Source organism: Papilio polytes, unplaced genomic scaffold (genome assembly GCF_000836215.1).
Source record: "Papilio polytes unplaced genomic scaffold, Ppol_1.0 DF824146.1, whole genome shotgun sequence".
Classification (NCBI taxonomy): Eukaryota; Metazoa; Arthropoda; class Insecta; order Lepidoptera; family Papilionidae; genus Papilio; species Papilio polytes.
Genome location: NW_013525058.1, coordinates 1,179,301 through 1,206,006, shown reverse-complemented (window position 1 = coordinate 1,206,006; position 26,706 = coordinate 1,179,301). Strand labels below are relative to the sequence as shown.

General features: G+C 33.1%; 2 protein-coding genes across 2 annotated transcripts in view; one reads left to right on the top strand and one right to left on the bottom strand.

Annotated features, from left to right (window-relative positions):
- The first annotated feature begins 3,145 nt into the window (after window positions 1-3,145).
- On the top strand, window positions 3,146-11,276 carry LOC106111726. Its single transcript, XM_013293869.1, has 5 exons — window positions 3,146-3,355; window positions 3,786-3,955; window positions 4,427-5,735; window positions 8,308-8,489; window positions 8,925-11,276. The coding sequence occupies exons 1-5, from the start codon at window positions 3,352-3,354 to the stop codon at window positions 10,992-10,994; spliced, it is 3,735 nt and encodes a 1,244-aa protein (XP_013149323.1). The 5' UTR covers window positions 3,146-3,351; the 3' UTR covers window positions 10,995-11,276.
- A 256-nt stretch (window positions 11,277-11,532) lies between these two features.
- LOC106111905 overlaps window positions 11,533-26,706 on the bottom strand; it is a 35,086-nt gene continuing 19,912 nt past the window's right edge. The window contains exon 3 of the mRNA XM_013294104.1: window positions 11,533-14,493. Within this exon, the coding sequence (XP_013149558.1) occupies window positions 12,368-14,476 (2,109 nt within the window). The 5' untranslated portion in view covers window positions 14,477-14,493 and the 3' untranslated portion in view covers window positions 11,533-12,367. The remainder of the gene's footprint in view (window positions 14,494-26,706) is intronic.

Genomic DNA, 26,706 nt, shown 5'->3' with positions numbered 1-26,706 from the left:
CAAATATTGTGTCGTCAAAGTGACTAGAAATTAAATCCGTTACATCACTTCCATTCAGCCATATGTTATACGTATTACATCACTTATGATATCAGAATATTAGGAGAAAAATATCACAATAAACAGTATTTAATAGTTTTAAGTATTATTATTGTAAAAAACAAAATATCACTCGAAAAAAATTAATTAGCACCAGTAACTTAAAAGCACAAACTAGTGTTGTGTTCCATTCCCTTAACTATTACTGTTTACAATACGAAGTCTCAATATTACACAAGAAAATTGACCTAATCGTATGATTCAATAATTCGAAAGGATAGTAAATACCGCAAATTATGACGATCTCATTTGGCAGGGTCAAACATCTTGACATATGAAGGGTAAATCCTTAGCGAGCACAAATAAATACGCTCCTTGCGTATTATATTTCTGATCCCCGGGTATTAAAGATATAGAAGGGTCAGCAATAGATTGGGCCGAGACGGACCCTATAACTCATGTACCTTTGCGACCCTCTCAATTGGTATTAGATGAAAGTTTTATTGTTTCTTATATTATTTGGAAATATTCAACGGATTAATTTTATTGTCAACGTATCACTTTATGAATCATTGATATTTTAACTAAATCGTCGAAGCATTTAAATGTGGCTTTTATTTTTTTTATAATACGTGCTCCTGTTAAAAAAAAAAACCAACATATTTACAAGTAGTTATATATACATTCCTTACTTTTAAAATGTTACAAAACAAAACGATTTCAAAGACTGTAATATAAAATGTTACTTAAATATATGCATTTCGCGAAGTGATAAAATTGTCTCTTTACTTCGAAATATTTCTTAAAATGGACGTCACAATCCGAAATCTTTAACGGAATAGCTCCGGCAACACTTTAAGTCTAAGTAAGTGTCGTTCGGCGGCCGAAGATTTGCTGGACCGCCGCTAATGGCCTTTATCCTTATTTATTGAACTTGCCGCGGGAACCAAATCGTACTGATACTCAATTTAAACTGCACTTTATTTTGTACAAGCATAACATTTTGTAATACAAACAGAAACTGCAAATTAAATGTTAATTTAAATAATCTACAGTTATTAATGCATAAGTAATGATTACAATAACTGCCCTTGTTATAAAAAAAGAAATGATATTGTCTGTGCTTGCATTTAATCATACTTCATACTAATATTATAAATGCGAAAGTTTAGAAGGATGGATGTTTGTTAGAGTTTGTAGCCTAAACGGTTGAACCGATTTCGATCGAATTTGGTACAGATGTAGAGGATAGTCTGGAAATACACATAGGCTACTCACCTATGTTTATTTTTTATTCCACGCGGACGGAGTCACGGGCGAAAGCTAGTTTAAAAATATATTTTTAGAATCTTTTTTTTTAGAATTTGATATATCAAATCTAAAAATAAAGCATTACAATTTATTTTTTTTAAATAGCAAATTGATCACAAAGACATTACGCTCGCCGTATTTCTGAGAACATCTCGAATTGTAATCGACGAATCTTATCAAGGGGGGTTCCTCCCTGGGGTAGGGGGCGCGTAAACAGGTCACGGCGGACCTCAAACGAGTTCAGACAGGCGAAAGGAGTCGAACATGTCACGGTTCCACGACTCGACACCTGCGTATAATCCGCACTTAAGATTTGCGGCTGAATGTGACAGATTGCTAGTTAACCTTACATGTTTTGCTTGAACCGGTGTGAGTTTAGACACGTGTTTTAAACTACACTACAGCGAGAGTCATTTAAGATAACTCTGAGTGTTTTTCGTACTGGAGTTGTAATCTTAGTTTATTTTTCGTCATACTGATATGCAGTATTAGAATTCACGCTGTCGGTATTAACTAATCTTAGATCTTTGTATATTATGATGTAATGAATATATCAATAGTAATTATTTAAATTAAATGTACCAGTAATATGATTACAACATACTTCTAAGCCTCTTCAAACAAGAAGGTTATCGATGTACATTTTCAAGGACTTTCAAGGTTATTACAACAATAGTTCAGAAGTCTGATAAGTATTGAATATTTCTCTATTACTGTCACAAGTTGTGGAAACAGTGAAGTAAATCGTTCATCAAAGATTGAGGTACGTGAATCACATTTCGAGCGAAAACTGTTTCTTTGGGTTTGACGATAAGTCGATATGTCTAATCAGTGATAACAAGTTGTAGATAACTGTAAGTGTATAAAGGAGGTTCTCACTTTTCTTTTGTTTTTTTTTTTAATTAAAAAATCTATGTCAAGTTAAAATTGCGTAATAACACTTGGTTTACCGCAAATAATTAGTAAAAATGTAACTGAATGTTGTTAAGCCTGTTTACATTATTAACAATTTAATAAGTAAAATAGCTAAAAACTATCCAATCGCTAAACTGAGGCATAAAGGTTAAAAGTTACCAATTACAGACAGTTTGTTTTCAAACATTTTATAATAATGTTAACCATTTATTGTCTGTAATTCTTATCGTTATTTTTGGGTAAGTTGTCACTGGACATCAGGAAAATCACTAGCATTACTTTGTAATCTTACTAATATTATAAATGCGAAAGTTTAGATGGATGGATGGATGGATGGATGTTAGTTGTAGCCTAAACGGCTAAACGGATCTCCATGAAATTTGGCACAGGTTTAGAACATAGTCTGGAAGAACACATAGGCTACTTTTTATCCCGGGAATAGTTGCGGTTCCCGTGAGATTCGTTAATTTAGTTTTTTAATGTTTATTCGATCATTCTGCAACGGTTCAACATATCTTATTGAAATTTGGCACAGATATAAAACAAAGTCTGGAGTACACATGGGATAAGCTTCATCCCCGAGAAATGTCCGGTTCCCGAGGGATACGTAGCTTTTTGTAATTTATGTAGTTCGTATGTTTTCTAATACCACGCGGACGAAGTCGCGGGCAACAGCTCGTATCTAAATAAAATCATCCTATATTAGTTAAAATCAAGACAAGGTGTATTTAAAAATGAAACAATCTTAAAATAGCTTATTCGTTTGACGTCAGAGATAGAAAATCAATAACAAGATCTGTAGTATGTATTATCAGAACATCGTTGGAAAATAGAGACACCCTCTATTTAGGCATCGGTACTCGCCTTCGAACCAACCCAGTGTCGGCCGCGAAATGTACAGATAGCCAGTACCGAATTGTATTTAGTGACGTTTAGTGACTGCGAATGAAAGTGACACGGATATTATTGCTGATTAACGATAACTAAATATTGGATGCGGTGAGGACATAGTGATGTACAATCATTAGATATTATTCTAGTATAAAATAACATGCGTAAAGCAAGAAAGAGATCAGATTTATTCTAATGGGTAAGTTCTGCAATGAAATTTGAATTTACAAAAAAATTTAATTGTAATTCGTCTTCACAGAACACATTTTTCATGAAAATCAAGGTGTATTTTTTACTTTACATTGAAAGAATGTTTTGACTACAAACAATAGACAACATTTTGCCAAAATCTACAATTTCTATTTTGAACCATTGCAGTTACCACATGAAAACGCCACTATTCTTTCACCAATTGCTTGACGTCTGCTTTTTACTACCATATTAAATTAATAAAAAATACTTAATTTAAAATAATTGTAAAATAATAAATAGACAAAATGACTATCGCCGGCTAATTAATATGACACGGTGGGTTTCCACTGTCGACACTGCTCAAAACATAAACATCTTTCTCGTTTCGTTTCATTCAAAGATAACAGATACTATAATTGATGTTCATTTATTTGCAGGCATTACTGTTCTCTTTCTGTGGACATGGCTGTCGGTGGTGACTGCAGGCATCATACCGCGCCTGGGTGACGACGACTCCGTCTGTAGAACTTATATACTCAATGATATGCAATACATTGATTGTTCTGATCGAGGACTTACAGAGTTACCAGAAATGATAGATTACGATGTAAGTTTTATTTTTAATTAAGAACTAAAGAGAAGTTACGGATGTAAAATGTTTTAGAATTTTAATTAGTTACGTCTTATATTTTTATAAGAAATTTATACGATCGTCATCTTGCCTGATATTATGCATTCACAAATAACCATAAGCGTCTCCAAATCTAGTATTGCCAGACGTTAGGAAAGACAGACTTGTGGATGTTGAAAAGAGAAGAAGGAAGTGGTACAAAGTATACAGAACGAACTCAGCCACAAGACTATGGTTATTTATAAATCGTAAATAAAAAACGCTGGTGCAGTAACGTCATGGTACATCCCCGGTGAATCCTTTTTTGACCAAATTATCAATCTAATCGAACTCCAGATCTACTGATAGCGATTCAGTTGCTTAACCAATGATCTATCATCGCTAATGTATCTTTCTTAATTAACATATTAGATAATATTAATTTCATAAGCTTAATTATTATTTCAGGCACAAGCAATTCTATTATCGAATAATAATTTTATCGCCTTCCCTGAGGGACTGGAAAACTTTTCAAGCGTCGAACTATTGGATATGTCCGGCAATCGATTAACGAATCCTTTGCCGACCTATTTCCAGAAATTGCAGAATCTTCGTACTCTAAATCTATCAAACAACAACTACGATAAATGGGTGAGCAGCGACACCGAATATCATATTAAAAGACTGGATCTATCTAAGAACAAAATCAGCAACATAGACATGAAAGCATTCGAAAAAATGACAAATTTATCTTTTCTCGATTTATCTGAGAACAGAATCGATGATTTACCATCAACTGTCTTCTCCGATGCTAAGAATCTTGATACTGTCATCCTATCTAGAAATTATTTCTCTGAACTACCAAATTTCCAATCACAATCTTTGAGGACTTTGGATTTAAGTTACTGTCAAATCGCAAAAATAGATCCTGCAGCCTTAACGGGTATGAGTTCCTTATTAGCGATAGATCTTTGTATGAACCAAATTGAGAACGTCCCAGATGGCGTAGCTTCGAACACTCTACAAGAATTAGATTTGAGCTACAACGAAATAAGCGAAATAACAGACGGCACTTTCTCGGCGCTGCCGCATTTGGCAGTGTTGGACTTGAGAGGAAATGAGTTCAGAGAGGTTTGGTCTACTTCACATTTCTCCTCGAATCCGTTTTTGAGGGAAGTTCACGTGAAGGGAAACCGTTGGAGTTGTGAGGGATTCAGCGTCAATTTGTTACTGACGTATGACTTTTTGACGAAGGAGCCTCCGAAGATAGCGGATGCGGGGTCACTGATTTGTTATTCCCCTTCTAATGTAACTCAGCTGAGTTGGCAGCAAGCTTACATATTGACATGGCATCCGACAGAAATGTCGAAACAGACGTACACATTCATGGCAGTATTAATTGGTGTTATAATCGGCATTGCTATAACGTCGTGCGTGTGTAGGGGTTTAATGTCTTTAAACAAGCCCAGTCCCACTACAAGTCATCTCCGGACAGCTACGGAGTCCACCACGGTTAGCGGCAATGGTGTAACTGTGCAGCCTAGAGTCGAAAGCGTTGTTATGAGGATACCGTTGCGCGAGGACGAGCCACCGACTTACGAAGAAGCGTTGTTAATGCCTCGACTGAATTCATCATTCCACTCTTTGCCTGACTTTATTGACGAAGAGGAACAGACTCTCGATCGTAATTGCCGTAGGTCCCGGTCTATTGGGGATCTCACAGAGTCGAGGCCTAGGGCCAGCGAGAGACGGTCGATAAGGCGAACTGTTGAAATACGTATTAATTGAAAACAACGTTAAAATTTGTTGTTATTTTTTGTTATTATATTGATTTATTAATTTATGTAGCGATAAGGTTACCATTTTTAAATATTCCTTTATTTTATTAATCTAATACGATTAAGGGTAAGTTAGAAATTATAAAAAGATAAGATGTATTTAATTCCTTACTAATAACTTATTGTCTGCATGTTTGTTATTTGTGTAAATATTGTCCAGTGTATGAGTTAGGAATAGTTTTTTGTTATTTTTTAATTAAACAATATAAAGTTGTATGTATTATTATATACGAATTAATTTGACTTTTATTTTAGGACTGAAAAATAAAAAGACTCATTAATATTGTCACATTATTTCTACTATTACCCTTACATTTTTGGTAAATAAAATGATTATGTGTTACAAAATGTTATTTACATTTAGATCGACCTACTGACAAGAAAAAGATCTCATTAGATTAGACTGGATAACACATTACGTAAAATCTTCGCGTAAAAAACAGTTTTATTGTTTTAGCTTCAGCGACATCTATTAACAAATTTTGATAACAGCCACCGTGGTTGCTTAAATCGTGTCAAAAAGACTCATATATCTGCTATTCGCCACTAGATGTCGCTTTACTGTGTAAAAGTGATTTTAAAACAAAATAGAAAATACACCTTGTAATAAAATTGTACCATTTTTATTTATAAAATTAAGTACGATAGAAATGCATGGTCTACAAAATTTATTTTTAACAAAAAAAAAAATTCTTACGCTGACCTATTCAAAAAAAATAACTATTAGTATAAATTAATAAGCGAGTAAAATAAGTTGTGTGTTAGAAAAAAAAAGTGTTTAATACTACTACGGGTTATATGATCTGCGATTTCGCAAAACTGTCTTATCAAAGATAACAAGTAATACGCTTAATTCGGTTCATACAATGTTATCTTTCGCTTGGAGTCACACGTAAAAACTGTACATCCCTTCGGAAAAATTAAACCCACCGACTAATGATAGAATCAACCGGCTTTAACTATTTTCGTACTAGTATTAGTTTATCTATTCCGTATTTAAGTGGAAGAAACGATAGTGTGATACAACAAATGTTTTAAAAAGTGAGTGTAGATTTCAAGTGCTACAAGATTTAATATTTTACATAATACAAGTGCTACAAGTTATCGAATAGTATTTGATGATCACATTATGGTAAGTGAAGATTTTACAATCTCGACATCTAAAATAACCTAAAAATAACGTCGTGTTAAAATAAATGATGTTGAAATGTTAGTTACAATCATTGCCATTACAGAAATGAATTTAGAATTAAATTGTTAAACAAAATGACTCACAAATGTAATGATATGAAATTAATTGTTTATTCACAGAACGATGATTCAGAATTGTCTGTAAATGGTTCATTGCTGAAAAATCTATGACACAATTCGACTCTCTCTTCAGTATTAAAGGTATGTACATAAAATCGACCTAAATATATGTAGCCCACAACCTGCGCCTTTATCAAATACAGATAACAAAGATAAAATTGTTGTATGCATGTAATATGTTGGTATTTATATCATTTTCATGGCAATATGTAATAGTTTTCTTACACGAGCTGTTCCCATGCGACTTCACCCGCATAAAATTATGAAATTTTATTTGTCTACATGTGTCACTGTCAAATCAATTGCAAATGTACGAATGACATGACATGATGCCAAAGCATGGCAACCTTGGTTCCTTGATGTTGGCAGCAACTTATGGACTCTTTCCCACATTAGGGTTTTTATCCAAAATATTTACCCCCTAAGTTTAATGGCGTGAAAATGTATAGTCTAAATCATGACGTAGATGTAGGGCTTTTTATTTAAAAAAGATTTTTTCAAAAATATGCTGTGATTGCTGACATCTTAGGCAACAAAGAAGTGTGTGTTTACGCTTTTTTATAATAGTATAGATGTATAACAGTTATGTGTAGATTAAGGTCGGGCTTGACGTTTTTGGTTAACTGAAACGTGACATGAAAATAATCAATGAAAAATAACGCAGGTGTGCGAGTGACTCAAAACATTCGACCATAGGTCTCAAATATTTTGAAATTAGAGAAGTTTATTTAAAATTGTTATGAAGACTATCTATTTTAATTTATTTAATAATTTTTCCTTGATAAACTTTATTAAATACTACCTGTCGCCAGCGACTCGGTCCGCAACTAAAAAAAAAACAAATGCAAATAGCCTATGTGTTCTTCCAGACTATCTTCTACATTTATGCCAAATTTCATCGAAATCCGTTCTGCCGTTTAGGCTACAAACTCTAAAAAACATCCATCCATCTAAACTTTTGCATTTATAATATTAGTATGAGGTGTTGCTTCTGATCTGTATAGATGGATAGGTAATCGCTTTGATGTGATGACTTTAGTTTCACTACGATTTAAAAATACTTGTACTCTAAGGACAGTTAATTCTTTTAGTTCCATTCCTCACCACAGCGAACAATTACAGTCAACATCATAAGACACTCTGGCCCATTAATATTTCGCTTACCAAGCCTGTTGATATTTTTCAGATAGTTATGCTAAGACAGCGGTATGCGGTTGCTAGATCTTCTGTTGCTGGTGATGGTGGCGAGCGCGGAGATCTCCGATGTCGATGACAGCGACCGAAATGATGCGTGTTACATCTGCAAGTGCAGCGCCGACAGGGCTAACGTCGATTGCTCCAAGCGCGGACTGACCGGTATACCAGATGGCGTTAGTGAGAAGGTAGTTACAAACTTCTATTATGCAAATGTTGACTAATTTTAAAATGTTACGTTATAATTTTTAAAATAACTTATAGTATATTCTTAAAACAGTTAGAGGGGCGCACATCTGTGACTCCACTAGCGCACAAACGTTTTGCGATTGTCGATTGTTTCGTAGCCAATTCAACTGTTCAGTTGCACAACTACTAGTGTCCACACCTCCATATAAGTTCATAGGAATCAAAGCAAACTAAACAGTTGTGCGGTAGTTTACTTTCAGATGTGCGCACGCTCTTAACATATTGCTGCTATACTAATCAAAATACTAATAGGAAAATGTACTCGAAGAGCATAAACCGCAAGCTATGTCAATAAGGTCATCCCCAAGATATCAATAAAAATAATTAGTGATAAAATTCCAATTAATTACCCTTATCATTTTCTTCAATTCCAGGTCACGCGGCTCAACTTGTCCAGCAACGAGATATCAAAGTTTCCAGAAAATTTAAACAAACTTCACAATCTTGTGGATCTCGATCTAAGCAACAATAGAATTAATTCAATTCCAGAAGATGCTCTTAATAATATGACGTCACTTGAATTGTTGAACTTGTCGCAAAATGATTTCAATTCATGGCTCAATTTAAATCCTAATGAACTTCTACAGCCAGCGACAAATCTAAAAATACTTGATTTATCTTATAATAAGTTTTACACGATGGATAATTTAGCAAATCAGGAACTTTTAATAAGCCCTTCATTAGAAACGTTGATTCTAGATAACTGTAAAATAACCTCAATTCGCGGTAGATCACCTTTAAGTGGGTTAATAAATATAAGGGTGTTTAAAATTAATTTTAACCCGTTGTCGAGAATCCAAGGTCTTGTTTCTCCAACGCTCAAAAGTTTCTACGCTAGTAATTGTCTATTGAATTCCATCAATCACAATGAACTATCATATTTGCCATCGTTAGTATATCTGCAACTTTCAAATAATAACGGTTTAGTTTTATACAGTTCAGCTAGTACTGTAATGTCCAATTCATTAAAGTATTTAGATGTTTCTTATTGTAATATAATGCAAATCAGTCTTGCAGGATTTCCAAATCTTAGGAGGGCATTACTAAGTCATAACGTAGTAAGATTTTTGGAGAGTAATAATTTTATAAATAACTCTAAATTAGAATACTTAGACTTATCATATAATAATATTGGCTCTCTGAAAAGCGATACCTTTCGTGGATTAGGAATGTTGAAATATCTAGATTTGTCTTGGAATGAAATTGCTCATATACCTGAAGACAGTCTGCTAGAAATGCCTTCACTGACACAACTCAAGCTACGCAGGAATTATTTGACAAGAGTTGGTCATTTAAGTTCAACATCAGTCTCTATCCTAGATATGAGCTATTGTGAAATAAACACTATGGGCAAAGATTCCTTAGAAGGCTGGCAATCCCTTATTGATTTAGATTTGTCACACAACCTTCTGTCATACATTCCAGATAGTCTATCTTCAAACAGCCTTAAATTTTTAAATTTAAATTTCAATCGAATAAGTGGTGTAAATAATGCAACTTTCTTCATGCTACCTCGTTTAACAGGGCTAGGAGTAATCGGAAATCGCTTTACAACAGTTTGGAGTAGATCATACTTTGATTCTAACCCTTATTTAGAGAGACTGGATCTGATGGATAACATGTGGCGTTGCGATTGTGCGGACAGTAACATGTTTGACTTTTATGAATTCGTTACGTTAGAGCCAAACAAAAAAGAAGAATCTTACAATCTTATTTGCAACAGTCCTGTCAATTTAGTTGGTCAAACGTGGCTCGAGGCGTGTTATTTCTCTTGGAATCCTGCCGAGAAAAAGGCAAACGCTGATGCATTGATATGGTTTATAGTTGTTATGATAATAGGTTTAGCTTTATGTTTAACTTTGATAAATGTGATAAGAAGATCGATGAATCGCCGATTAGCTGGTTTGCAGGAGGAAAGAATGAGGCAAGTGGAGGAAGCCAGAGATAGGCTTCGGCAGCTTCGAATACGTGCCGAACAGGAGGCATTATGCAATGCACCAGACCCGAGAGATTTAGTGGCACCGCCGTCTTATGATGAAGCTCTCTCTATGCCCAAGCTAACTGCCTCATGCCAGTCGTTATGCGATGAGAGAACGGGCAAAAAGAAAAGAAGACGAGGCAGACGTAAAACGAAATCTAGTGGAGATTTGCTGGAAGAAACTGAGAGAAATGGTGATTTATCCGTAGGAGATGACTTAGAATTAAATGAAGCTCCAGAAACTCATCGTCGAAGGCGACGCCGACGGCCGAGGAACTTCGGTAGTCATGAGATAGCTGAGTTGGATCAGTCTCCAGGAGTACGCCGCAGACGCATGTCTGAGTATGGCATGAGCGGCAACGAGAGTATCACGGTTTTAGTGGAGCCAGTCCTAGAACGACCGCTGCGGCCCAGGAACAGAAGACATTCAATAGATGACGATGATCCTAGGGAAAGTGATTTTTAATGTTTACAATTGTCCACTGTGCAACTTTTGAAATACAATCATACAGAGGTTTTATTTCTATGTTAAACTATGACAAAACAATTTTAGTTTTAGTTAAAAGATTGTTCCAAAACCAACGATTATTTTATGCGTTTAAATATTTTGTGGAAATACTATCCAAGTCATCTTCAGTCAGTCAATTAATTTATTGTTGTAATATTTACTTTAAGAGTTTATGATTTATGTACATAGAATTAAACATAGTTTTTAATTAAACCTCAATTATTGAGCATTTACAAATAATTATTATTATCAACAAGAAATTGGTTAATGTTGTAAATAAACGTTTAACTTTATTGTTTCTATTATTCCCTTAAGTCTAATTGTCTAATCATCTTCCTCTGCTACAATAACTAATCAAACTTTAAAATCATTAATGTGCTTTGTTTTAATCATTTTTTATCCAACTAACACAATGGTTCGATTGTTGAGGATATAATTGTACAAACATTTTAAAATATCATAGGAAAATTGGGAAATAAAATGAAGGAAAAAGAGATTTTTACAATAAATTCTTTATTTTTTATTATTTTGTTCCTCATTATAAATAGCAGCTGGTATGTTTAAATTAGTGATATACAATCTGCAACACGACCGGCAGATTGACGTGACATCAGATAAGAAATGTCATAGCACTTAATGGAAAAAAAATTAACATCAAATTATAAAATCTTATAAAATTTACAATACGCGTACGACATATTTGAATTAATTACAGACATATCAAATAATAGCATGGTTTAACTTACAATAAATGGTATCACAATCTTAAATACTAATTCAATAAAATTATTCATAAGGAACTTAGGTTAGAACTTGAAACAAAGAATCTCTTAATATGAAATAAAAGCTAACACCGGACAAATCTGTTTATTATCGTGTATTGTGAATGTTTTGTATAAAGTAAGTACACAACCATTGACAATTCAAGATCATATGGAATATAAAACATTGCCTTACGACACAAATGAAAGTTTATTATTTTTACGTATATGAATAGAAATTAAAAAGGTTGAATTTCACAAACATGAATGAATATTAGTACTAAAATGAACATGGCAACAATTTACATGTATAAAAATATGTTTTTCTTACTAGAAATATAATTTTATAAATATATTTTACCACTAGCGAATTAAAAAGGCACTGTCGACTACAAACACACTTTGGCAGCAACGTTTCTAGAAAAATTAGTCAAAACTATTTACCCTACCCTCATGCACATGAGTTCCCACTTTAACGCACATACAAAATCACAGAACTTTGCCAATAGTGTTATGTTTGTTGACACGATACACAAAGCATTATTGTCCTTCTTTCACAGAAGCTATATTTCAAGTGGTCGATTTACGTGTGTTTTCTTCTACTGTTGGTGTTATAATGATGTCTCCGGCGTTTGACCTACTTCTGGTGACTAGTACCGGCGTCTTAGGCTTCGGCGTCTCAGTCATTTTGATTCGAACTCTTCCCATGTCTGGGGAATATACAGGCACGTACTCTCGTGACGGTGACAAGAAATCAGCATCGTTAATTGGGTCTCCATTAATTAGTGGTTGAGATATATCTGAATCAGCATTGCCGTTTAATCTGGGATTGTCGTCGTCGTTTATAGGAACGAATATATCCTCGCTAGATAATGAGTGAGTATCCTTCTTGGAGCTCGGCGATGCTGGTTCAGAGTCGAATGAAGTTTCTTGTTGCGATAGTTGGCTGTCTTCAGCAAGGTTGTTATCAATCGAGCTACGTTTATTCTGATTTGAGTCTCTAGGACTATCTATTCCATTGCTGTCCTTGGGCTTAAAGCCGTTTCCAATTTCACCATTATCACCTTTCTTTGGATAGTTTTCATGAGTTGGGACTAGCTCATACTTTCCATTTATTACTTTTTCCGTTGGGGTGTCAACAGGGGCTGGTTTACCTAATAAAGATTTATTCATATCTACCATTTCTTTAGATGCTTTCTCTACGTCTCTCTTTTGTTGTCTCATTAATCGTCTATCTCTACGTTTTCTCATTTGACCCTTCACAATAGCAAATCCTATTAATCCAACAAGGAGGATAACAATTAAAGCTATACATACGTAAGTGCCTGTTTTGTGTGGCGCAACATTTTCGTTATTTGACGGTACCTGTCCTAAGACACCTGCAGCTTGCGTTACTCGAATTTGCTCAGAAACAGTCGTGTCGCGTATAATTTGTGGTGTTGCAGCTACGACAGTTTCAGTAACTGTCTCTGGAATAGTTCTACTATGCCAATCGGCACCTCCTTCATAGATTGACGGAGGTGGAGGTATAGGAAATTCAGAAGTTGCTGTGTTCGAGTCTTCCTCAAATACTTTGCGAACCGGACCCGGATTTAATTCTTCGTATATTGGCGTTGTTGTTTCTTGGATCTTTTCCGTTGTAAATTCAATTTCTGGGACGTAAAATCCTGAACCTTCACCAGATCCTTCTATTGGATCATCAGTTGTGTGCAAATTGTCAGCAGGAATGACTTCTTCTGCAGCTAATAAATTTGCATAACTTTTCCGGTTCTGAACAGGTTCAATTATGTCACTCATTGTTGTGCTTTCGGCTTCTCCAGATCCCTCAATGTCATTCAAAGGCGATGAAGTAACATAGTGACCCACTTTCAAAAACTGTTCGCTGTCATCGTCTTCTCTAGGCTCGGATCCATGAATAACTTTTCCATCTTCTAAGTCATTTATTGCCACCAAGGGCATTGACTTCAGTGCAGTCGTTTCTTCGCCGACTTTAATTGCATCAATTGGCTGATCGCCCATCATCATGTCCAAATATTCGTTTTCGATTTTAGCTGATTTACAAATGTCCTTTGTTTTTAACTCAAGCCACGACCGGTTTTGTAGCTTTGTTGGACTAACACATTTTACGTTATCTATAAAAACATTTGCAGCCAGTAGGCGATCACGAGCTATAATGTTCTCACACGAACATTCCAAAGGATTACCCTCAAGTTCTAAATGTTCCAAACTGATTAGGTGCCCTAAATCTGAAGGCACATCCTGTAGCAGATTATTTGTTAAATCTAATGAACTAACACTTGTAGGCAAATGCGTCAAGGACAGCTTTTTTATCCTGTTATTTGCTAGGTTAAGATGTACTAATTTCTTTGCATTGTGTAAAAATTTATTGAGATCTGTGATACCATTTGTAGATAAATCTAATGTAACGACTTCTGTTAATCTGTCCAGTTCGTGGTTTAACTTGGTTATGTTATTATGTGACAGATCAAGAATGTTTATATTATGATGCTTCTGACGGAGAGTGAATTTGTAAAGTTCAGCGAGACTGCTGCATGTGACACGATGGAGGCCGTCGCGAGTTGTATTGCAGACGCAACTTTCTGGACAGACCGCGGCAAGTATGGGTGCCACCAGCAGGGATACCGCCAGGAAACAGGCGGATGCGCGAAGCCAGGCCATTGTCTATGGACTGCACTACCTGGAAAGGAAAATAAAATGTTTATAGTTTCGTAATTGGCGAAAATATCAAATGTGTTCTGTAGTTGTTATTAATTTAAAATGATAATTTAACTAAATTGTTTTTAAAGTAGACTTTAAGATGTTAATTACAACACTCGTTTTTACCGTTTGGGGCAATTTCTTTGTTACTTCTAATTAAGTAGAAATCTACGCAGAATCGTGTTGTGATAGGAGAAAAAAATGACTGCTATAAAATCAAGTATCTATTCCTGACCGCATAATGACACCCTCAGTGCACTTGGCCGGCACTCGCGGCCAGAAGTGGTTCAATGTTAGCGCAACAGGAAGTTGGTTGTTAACCGTTTGTGCAAATGTCGTCTTCACGGGGGACGTATTGTTTGGTTCCAATTGGAAAATATTGCGCAATTCTTAACGGTTAGCACCTTGATTGTTATATTGTTATACTGATGTATGGTATATATCTTGTACATTTATGTAAGCCACAATTTTGTACAAATTTAATAAACAAAAGATAAATTTGCAGCTTTCCATAAGATGAATGTTTTAGACATTTCCATTTTGACAGTGAAAAAAAAAAGTATCATATGTGTATAGGGCTTTAAAAATAGTCTGATAATTTAAAATGTGCGAATGAAGTAAGTTTAAACTAGTTTAAAAAAACATATCAAAAAAAACTTTAACACTCGACCCTGGTTTATTGTACTGAAAAGTATTTCAAGGTTCATGTACTTTATGAGCTGTCCTGTTATTCTCGAGGTGCAGCTGATCATTATAATATTTTTGTCATCAAGCCTTATATGGACTTTCCTCTTATAGCTGATGTGATAAACATTTTGGTCGAGAAAATCATAAGTAAATATATAACATGAAAAGTATATTTCGATTGTCTCATGTTTAAGTCTAAATAATGACAAAATAAAAATTAAACATTTTTTTTATTAACTAAATTAATTACCACACGATAAGTATCTGATAAGAAATCGAAATATCTTATTTATTTAATATCGTTCTGTATGTTTTTTCCCACCGATATCAAGGAAATTATTTATTCAAATACATAATTCCAACATCTTATACAAACCACACCTGTTACATAATACGGTGCTATAATTATCAATTTAAATATCAATCTAGAGAAAATAACATGGTCAATGAACAAATAGTAAGAGGCCACGTAATACAGATTCAAAACATGTTTAAATGTCACCGCGTATTAATAATCTGTAGCATTTTAGTGTCATCTAAATTATTAATTATTTAACAACGGTAAGAAATAAATAATACTAATATTAAATGCAATTTAGTTCCAAAATAAGCATTTAATTAAAAAATTCAATTTTCCTAAATTAGTAACATGTTTATGTTTACGTTTTTGTATCACTAGACTTGCAGTCAAGAAGGTTAAGAAAAATAAACACAAAATGACTTTCATTTTCAAATGGCTATTACACAGCTAATAGCTACATCATTGCGTTTAAAACTAAACAAATCCCACAAGGGCATCGGATGTCGAAATTCAGTGGTGATTCAGTGAATAGATTGCAGTCAATTTTAAGACCTATTGACCATGAGAAAACAGACCTATCGCGGTTGACTAAGCGATTTTATCTTGAACTTTTCAGTCAATCATTCCATTATATTAAAACGATAAAACAAGCAAGTTAAGATTTATTTATTACTAGTTGTTACTTGCGACTTCGTCCACGTGAAATTAAAAATTAGTCGTGTTACTAAACGATAATATAGCTTTTTAATGGTGAATTAATTTTTGAAATCTACCCAGTAGTTTTTGAGTTATTTTAATACATACAAAAATACAAATATTTCCTGTGTATAATATATGTTTAGATTTAGATTTAAGTAGTTAAATAGGAATAAAATAGAATTAACGCTACAAAAGAAATTGGATACACTATTATAAGCTTAGTGATAACCTAAAAATTAGGTAAACTAAACCAATTAAGTTTTTATTAAATTAGATAATCAAATTGCCTATAGAATGGTTTCTTACTATAAAGTGTTTTTTATTTGTTATTCTTCATGATAAATATTAAAGAGGAATTTCAAAATTGGTCTAGGACCGGAGACACGTCGTAACACACATGAAAAAAGCAAAAAAAAACATACACACGAATTTCCTTCTTTAGGGAAGTCGGTCAAAAAGAAAAATTTTTGACGATTTTTTACGTTTAAATTTAATTTAAAATCTCTCAGTCAAAAAATTACACTTCAAATACTGGTTTGCAGTAAATTTAATAGTAATAAATATTAGTAATTGATAGTTTACTGGTAAAGTTGCTATATAATATGTATATAATTGTTATGTAACAATTTTGCTATATGTACTTTCACGATACGCGATACAAGTAATACTCGAGAACAGCAAAACTAATAAATCACGCAGATTTTATCAATTACTTATAGTTTGCTGTTTCCTTATTGCTTTCCCACGTTCCTCATTCAATTATAAATAACCGAGCAGTCAAGTCGCAAGACGGCTGAAGAATATATTGATATAACTTTACTGAAATTACTTCGTACTTGCTGTTGCTCGCGACTTCTCCCGGGTGGAAAGTTATATGCTACGTTACTCACTGATAATGTAGTTTCTTAATGGTAAAAGAATTTTTGAAATCGGTCCAGTAGTTTTTGAGTTATTTTAATACAAACAAAAATACAAATCTTTCCTCTTTATGTTAGTATAGATTTAAAAAATGACAAACGTTGATAAATCAACAGTGCCGAATATTTTCAGATTATTTTAAAAGAAGAATGTATCGATTTAAGTTTTTAAATCATAGTAGTTTTTGAATTAAATAGATAGTTGTAATCTATACAACTATAATAAAGCGTAAACACACACTTCTTTGTTGCCTAAGATGTCAGCAAATATAGCATATTTTTGAATAATTCTTTCTTTTTTAAAAAGTCCTACACTTACGTCACGCTTTAGGCTATATATTTTCACGCCTTTAAACTTAGGGGGTAAATATTTTGGATAAATACCTTAGTAGTAGTAGTAGTAATTTGACAAATCTAAACAATAAATAAAATTTTCATAATTTCATGCGGATGAAGCCGCACGGGAACAACTAGTAAATCCATTTAAAAAAATGTTTTTAATGATCATTCTTTAAGTGGACAGTAATGTGAAGATAACTAGGATAGATAAGGCATTAAAGAATTTATATGACAATAGTACAATAGCTTAGGTAACAATGTAGACATCTTACTTTGTTTTAGTTCGTTCAACCGCTATTATGTTGACGTAATTAACTTGTGTACAATAAAATAAATAACATTGATATTGCGCATAATCTTTTATATAAAAATTGTAATAACTCCTAAACTACTAACCATAATGAAAACTACTGGCAATTTCAGCAAACTTCCCTTAAAACTAGGAGTCCTTTAAGTATCATTTAGGGAATCCCCGCTAAGAATTTCATTTTCACAAACTCTTAATTGGTTGAGAGTTTCTTTGGAGAGACATCTACATATCTATGACTACTTTAGGACCTTAGAAACAAATTACAAGATAGTTTAAAAAAATCTCAAAGTTTTGTTACGTCTAGAAATAAATAATTATAGCTATCTTTTTAATAACTTTACCGAAAGTAAAATTTGCATTTCTGCCCTTCGTAAACTGCAGTTTTTTAATGTGTTATGTAACACAAGGTGTGTTAGGTTCGAATTAGAAAGCCGTCGGAGAAAGCAGTTATAATGTAAATATGAATTGATAATGGGCTTATCATTCATTTTTCACACTTGTATGTTTAATGAAGGTAGCGTTTAATCAAATATCTTCTAATATTATAAAGAGAAAAGATTTGTATGTATTGAATGTAATAATTCAAAAACTATTGGGCCTATTTCAATTCTAAATAGTAACATAGGCTGTACTTTTTATCATTTTTTTTTATTTCAGGAAGGCGAAGTCGCGTGCAACAGTTAGTTTTGAACAAATCGACAACTGTTTCGTCGTATCCCAAAATTACTACAAATTATTTATTTTATTCAGTACATATTTGGCACACTCTTTTGGCATTTAACGCAAAAACAAGTAAAACTTAAAATAAGAAATTCTGTATTAAAAATAAATTTGGATAAAATACAAATTACGTCTTTAACGAAATAAGTAATGTTAATTATTAATTTATTTTTTACGAAATAATAAATGTTATTTTAATATAGAACTGTTAAATAAAAAACTAAAATCGTGCTTAATAGTCACGATAATATTATTTCATATAAAACTATCGTTTTCATGACAACTGTTGCCTAGTTATAGGTAGTAACAGCCGCACTCGGAACCTTTTACTCTCCAACTTTTGGACTCAAAGTGCGGAATGACATTGTTTACTAATTAATTGGAATATTTGATGATCATGAGATTATTTCAATGTTTTTAAACCAAAGGCTAAAATTTGTACAAATTTCGATTGTTTTGGCAACATAAAGAACTACGTAAATAAACAGACTAATACGTAACGTACGCAACATTAAGATTTAATAATATTTATAATACGCACTTGAACTTGATGGATGTTTGCACGCACTCCATTAGATGCGTGGGATTAACTACCAATAAATTTTCATTAGATTCTAGCAACGATTGTGTGTGAATTATCTAGTTCTAGATAACGATTGCAATTGTTTTAGAATAGGTTACAAGAAATATTAGATACTTATATTACTCCCTTATAGAGTCGGCACAGAATGTATTGTTCTACCATAGATATTTATCTACCTTCATATCTGAATTCCCTCTTTCACACTCTATCCATACTTTCTTCGGTGTCCCACTACCTTTACACTAAGGGCCTGTCCCACCACTAGCTGATAGAGGTTCAGATAGCTTAAAAATGACGTCACTCTCAGATAAGGTAACTCAAAACTAAATCCGATACTACCATCACATATTTTACACGTTATATTGTTATCAGATAATTTAATTTAGTGGGACAGGTGCTAACTAATTTCTCCTTTAATTTATCAGGCAATCATACAAAAATCTTAACTGTTATTAACAAACACTATAGAAACTGATCATTTTGCCTTTCACGCGGCTAAAAGTGGCTCCACTTAATAATCAATACAATGAATAGTTAATATGTACACGTGTCGTATCAGTGATGGAAATCGATATTTGAAAGGACGTTATTGTAGCGCGCTAATTCATGACTATACAGAAGCGGATTCGTCAATAATATATCGATATATATAAGTAAATCAATCTGACACATGCGTTAAATTGGGACTCAAAAATTTACACACATAAAAAGTGCACACAACTTCGTTTTTATAAGACGCTGAACAGGTCCTGTCTCTTAAAATTCAAAGATCGTATTTGAACAGAAGACACTTAACATGCTAGTGTATGAATACGCTGTGCTCTAGGATGTAGGTCGTCGCTTGTTTTCGCAGCCATCACAATAGGAATGGTAGCAAGGCCTTTCTTTCAGCGGACTGCTATCTGACAGTTTGTAAATAGCCCGCCGTGGAAACAATGCTGTTTGATTACTACGCTCAAGTATAAAGAATCAGGAATGAAAACTACTACTATGTTTAAACAATAACGTAGGGATAGCATAATATTTAACCATGTAATTGTTACTATAAATTACTACATATACCTATAATTCGAAAATTTATTTGACTGCTTGCAACATTAACAAAGGTAAACAAATGTAAGACCCTTCATTGATAGGTTTTTGACTCGGAAATTTCGGAATGAGTACCTTAAAATATTGGATATACTTATTGTTATATTTTGTATCAATTTGTACACTTAAATTCAAAGAAAGCGAAAATGGTTGAAGTAAAAATTTAATTTTAACTCCAGATAATCGATAAACGTTTTATTCGCAAGCTTACTCGTCCAAAACATAAGAACACTATATAAGGTTATAAACATGTGCATTTCTCTGAAACTATAAAACATTGAATTGAACGCCTTGGACTTTCGCGGTTTAATGCCGTCCGTTTTATGCGTCTCGGCGGATTTCGTCGTAAAAGACTCGTCTCTGAGTTAAGATTTCCCGGACATTACGACTATGGTTTACGACTATTATCCCGAATAGAATAATCAGTATTGCATTGTCTTTTTATATAAAAGACTAGCCGTTGCTCCCGACTTCGCCCGGGTGAAATATAGCTTATGTTACTTGCAGATAAATTACCTTTCTAACGGTGAAAGAATTTTTAAAATCAGCCAAGTAGTTTTTGATTTATTTCTCTTTACAATATCAGTATAGAGTATAGATAGTATCGATGAAGTCTTATCAAAATGCATCTATTGTGCAGCAGCAAAAAATTAGTACATGCTAAGACTTACCTTGTATTTTTTAACAATCACAAATCATTAAGTCAGATCGGTAGTTTGCTAATGTACCTCGACCTTACTCTTATTTGATACGTTGGTTTTAAAGAGCTAATGTTTTAATATATGAGCACATTTAAAAGACATCTTAAGCGTAAAATGTATTTGCAAATGCCACAAAGTATTTGAGAATGTAATGTTAATCTATGATTGATAATAGTTTACATGTTTATAAATAAAAATAAATTATAATCGTTTTATAATTTTAAGGTTCATAGCACACTAGAAAATCAAGATAGATTAGAGACGCCGTTTATTCACTTGATACGTCCATAGCAGATGTTTTCTCAGATAAAACTAATTGAGGTCAATACATATTATCACATTTCCTTTGATTCGCCGCACATTAAGTAGAAGAACGTTACTTTGTTTTAAATGTTCGGTTGTTTACTTCCTGATTTATAAAACAAATAAAGTAAAAAATCATTAACACAACTTGGAATGTCGTGTCACTTATATGACGACACGTGTCTGACGTATGAACATAATTGTGTCACGTAGATGCATCGTGACAAAACTGCAGTTCACGGTCGGGTCATTGTCGGGTGGTCATTAACTTAATTAGATCCAAGTAAACATCTGTTTGCCATCTTAAGAGGGTATGTATAATTGGTCTTTGAGAAAGTTATGTAACGATTGGTGAAGGTTTTTTTTTGTTGTTTATTTAGAAACGTTTTTATACAAATAAACGTTAAAGGCATATTCTAACATTCGACGACTAATTAAATACATATAGGTTATTTTATTACAATGCAGAACTTCAAACTTTCTTCAAAGTAATGTGAAAGAGTAAAATTTGAACGCATTTTGCAATGAAAGTGAAATGTTACATTTATTTGCGGTCCAAATTCAAGGTTGGGATGACATTGTTCGTAGCTGGCCGACATCCAAATGAAATTATTTTGTGTACGAAAGCTAGACAGTATTATGCAAGGCTAATTACAATCCGGCGTGCAAGCAAGCTGATATATCCCCTGATAATTCTACCTCTTTTAATCTATTTATCGAATAAAGATAAATAAACTTAGTTCAAAATGTTGTGTGTAAAGTAAGCCATAACACGAGATGCAAATATAATCCATGTATTTTGTATTTAAAAACTAAAATGTCATCATGAACAAGGCGGCCAACACTACAATCTATTCCGATAACCTAGTTATACATCGTATTGCGTGGCCTATATTTTAGAAAGTATTTAAAATATTTCTTCCAATATACATAAATGCGTCGACGCCAAAAATACTAAATTCGTGTCATTTATTATTCATTCATAAAACAGTTGGTTTACAAGCGAATGACGCAAACGCACTTGCTTTTTGCAAGTCAATGTTTTAGCACAAACAAGAATACAACACTATTATTACGCAGCAAAATCTATTCATTTTTTGTTTCCTTTGTAATTCTTCCGCTGTGGATTATTACGTGAACTTAAGATGACAAAAAACGTATTAAAACACCAAAACCCTCAATTAAGTAGGAACTAGGATAACCATAAATAACGATAATCTCAGTAATTCAAGTGATCAAGAGAAATATTATTTCAATCCAGTTGTTTTATAAGTTCTAAAAAAAAATTTGAAACTACAAAAACTGGAAATAATGATATACATTTCGTTAATTAGTCTTGTTTAATAATTCTTAAAATGTAAACACGACTACCTTCTTAATTATTAGATTGTACACACATAAAATATATGGTTTTAACCAATTTTTTTTTTTCAAAGAAATCCTTATCTTTATCGCAAAGTTTCTCACAAAAATTTTTAGTCGTGCTGCGAGTACCTATCGGGCAGTATGCCAGTAACAGGTGATGTTAGACATGATGACGCCTGCGCATGCGGTAATTGCATATTTAATTTTTAAATAGACACTACATATATACTAAGAGCGCCCGCACACCTTTGACTAAACTAACCCGCAACTTTTTAGTATCGCTGCTCCTATAAGCTTGTATGAAGATGTGTTCACTACTCGATTTTTAGTTGTGCAACTAAACAGTTGAATAGCTGCGAAACAATCAACTATCGCACAACAGTTGTGGGTTTTTATCCAAAATATATATACCGTGTAATGGCGTAAAAATATATAGCCTAAAGCATGACGTAAGTGTAGGGCTTTTAATTAAAAAAAGAATTATTCAAAAATATGCTGTAATTGCTGACATTTTAGACAACAAAGAATTGTGTGTTTACGCTTTATTATAATAGTATAGATATACAACTATCAATAAATATATAGACACCTAACGAAGTTAACTTTTGTCGTTATAAAACGTATTGAAGAAGTGCTTCTAAAATAATTGATTAAGTATGTCGTGAATAATATATCTTTAGGAAGTATATGTAGCTTTGATATTTTTAATGTGAATTGTATGATACAAACATTGGACAAAGTTGATAAATGTACCATTTCCGACCTCATTTTAATATGTTTGTTTCAAAACATCACTGCCCTGAAACGCTAACCAGTTGTTTAACGTTAGTTAATGTCCATTTTAATCATTATTTCATCTTTGATTTTTAAAATCTATATACATATAATAAAATTGGAGTGTCTGTTTGTAATATCAAAGAAAAAATTCCAGATTTCGGGGAGATGTCGTTATCAGCATAGCAAATACATCATTTGCTATGCTGATAACGACATTTGCATTCAAAATGTATTTGTCAGTCTCTCTGTCTATCTGTTTGTTCGCAAGCCGCGTTTCCGGGAAATCTCCGAAACGGCTCGACCGATTTCGACCGGACCTTCACTGAAGGGTAGCTAACATAGACCGGCCATATTATAGGCAACCTTATCTTAATATTGCATGGACGAAGTCGCTGGCAACATAATAAAATTACACGACTTATGTCGACTTTTAATTATACAAAAAGAATATTTTACTTTTTAAATTAAATCTTTAAACTTTATAGCACTTATTAATATTTTTATGTTTACTTATTGTTTTTATTACCTTTAAAAAAGATTTAATAAAATTAACAAGGTGAAATACTATGTCAAACATAACCGGTTTAATTTGGGTATAATTTAATTGAACGAATCATTCCCATTTATTCGCGTGGCAACGAACGTGTTTCGGAAACATCGCAACGTCACCCCAAATATGTCGGACACCGTTTATTAAATTAAATACAAACAACTTAATAATTCAATTAACTCGTACCTTTAGTGGTATTACTTTAGGACTATTTTAGTAAAAATTACTAGCTGTTGCTCGCGACTTCGTCCGCGCGAAATTAAAAAAGTACACCTTATGTTACTCACTGTTAACGTAGCTTTTTAATGGTGAAAGAATTCGTGAAATCGGCCCAGTTTTTTTTAACTTATTTCAATACATACAAAAATCCTAAAATACAAATCTTTCCTCTTTATAATATTAGTATCGATTTACGACGTATACCGAAAAAAACGGGAGTAAAATTTATTTAATTTTATTTATAAGATTACTAGATATCTTATCTAAAACTAGATCCTTGTATATCTCCGTATAGATGTACGAGTATAATAAAATCAATGTGTTGATTTAAACACGACCTCGGTAACTGATAAGGTGCTATTAATTCTTCGCTTATCTTACTGGGGGATATTAATATTTATGGATATATTTTCTCGTGACATATAAAGTTGGAAATGCTACATTGTATATTATGTAAAATGTAGAAATATCTAACGTGTAAACGGTCCAATGAATTGATAAGACTATATTGCTTAGCGACATCTTTTAATCACAACATATTTGTTATTTATTTTCAACTAGCTTTCGCCCGCAACTCCGTCCTCGTGGGATTAAACAAAACAAAAGTAAGTAACCTATGTGTTCTTCCATACTATCATCTACAACTATGCCAAACTTTATCGAGATCCATTCAACGTTTAGGCTACAAACTAACAAACATCCATCCATCCCTCCATCCAGCTAAACTTTCGTATTTATAATTTTAGTAGGGTTTAATATGAAAACATTTATTACTTTTATATCACTACCTTCATTAATGCAATTTAGTTAACGAAACATATTTTACTATTACAAAGAAGTGCGACTCGACCGGTGCATTACTCAACCATACAGAAGACAGGTGTGAAGTGGAATTAATTCCGCGCCTGATAAGTGTGCGCGCCAGAGGCCTAATTTTAATCCTCTTTCCATTTCCACTCCTTTAGTACAAAAATAGGATGGGTAGGAGAAGTACTTTTGGCAGGGGATGAGATGCATAGGTAAAAAAAAGATTACTATTAATAAAGGAGTATAAAAAATCTGACTCGACCTTCATTTGTCCCTTATTAACTTTGACCTCATAAAAAACAAATAAGTATAAACATTTTCTATAGTTTTTTACAACTAGCGGCACACTTGTAAAAACATAATTAACAAAAAGTGTCACATTTGCGAGTGAGCTGGGATAGAAACAAAAAAGCGGTTTTCAGGCATCGTTATTTTTATCCACGTTGGAACTTTTTTTAATAAGTGGGGGCTTGGAATAACATGAAAAAAGGGAACTTCGCAGAAGTGCGAGCCATATTATGTTACCAATATGTTATCTACTAGATAAGATAAATTAATCCCTATGACGTCAACATGTTACTAACATCCTGCAATATGTAACGGTCAGTAATTTATGAAATTAGTTAATATCAGTTAAAAATTAACGTTTAAAAAAGGCATTCACCTAAGTTGAATAAAAAAGGAGTTATCCATATTCAAAAAATGTGCATTTGTTGATTGAGGTTCAACAAATCTAAATAATTTAAAACTTCAACAATATCGATGGCTCCTACGTAAACATCATACTCGTAAGTTACTAATATTTAACAACTCAAACCTTTGAACAATACGATTTATTACAACTTATCAAACATCGACAATCAAACTACATTTCTTATTTATAACAATAATATAAAATTCACACAGAAATGAGTGTTAATTATTTTTAATTTTACAACATACAAAGTATAAAGCGCAAGATCGTTGCTTATGATAGTCTACGTAGGAGCCATCAATGTTCAAAAATGATTTGCACTTAAACAATATGAAGTGGGCAATTGACGGAAATACCGGTGTCGTTAAATTTCATTACACATATGTTGATCCTTTACATCTATAGTCTAAGACCCGGTTAGTGATTTATGCGTAAATGCAAAGGTCGGAAGGGGACGAAGCTTGTATGGAATACATTGTCAGCTTTTCCGGTGAGAAGTGCCTCCTCTCTCGAATACTAACTTGTTACTTCGTGTTTAGTCCAAACATAGATAAAGATATTAATCTGTCTATTAAAAACTAAGAGTTAAAATTTAAAACTAGTGTTGCGCTTAGATATAAAGCCATGAACCCACTTCCTCGTTTGTATCTAACAAAAACAACCGTAACAGTTTACAAAAGCAATTAAAAGTAATTATCAAACTTCGCCTAGGTCACGGTTCATAGCTCTAATAAAATCAAATTAGCGACTGCTCATAAATTATCGACCGCATGGGTCTAAGCGGGTTATTGACTTTGTATGCATCTGAAACGGTTGGCGCGTCCGGTTTAAATACTATGCTTTTATTTTTCTTTTTTTGTGTACGAGGCAGGCTGTAAAATCATAAAAAATCAACGGCGATATCTTTATTTTTGTCATCACTTTTTTGCTTCTGCTACAAAATTTTAACATCATGTTTTTCGCTTGTATACACATGTATTTTAAAGTGAAAAATAAGCTCCAAGCTGAGTTTTTGAACAGCTAAGATGCTAAATGCCACCAACGCGAACAAGTACGAAATCAATAATGTTTCTTTTACGAATAAAAACTATAAAATCTTAGCATTCACACACACCACGGAACTCTTT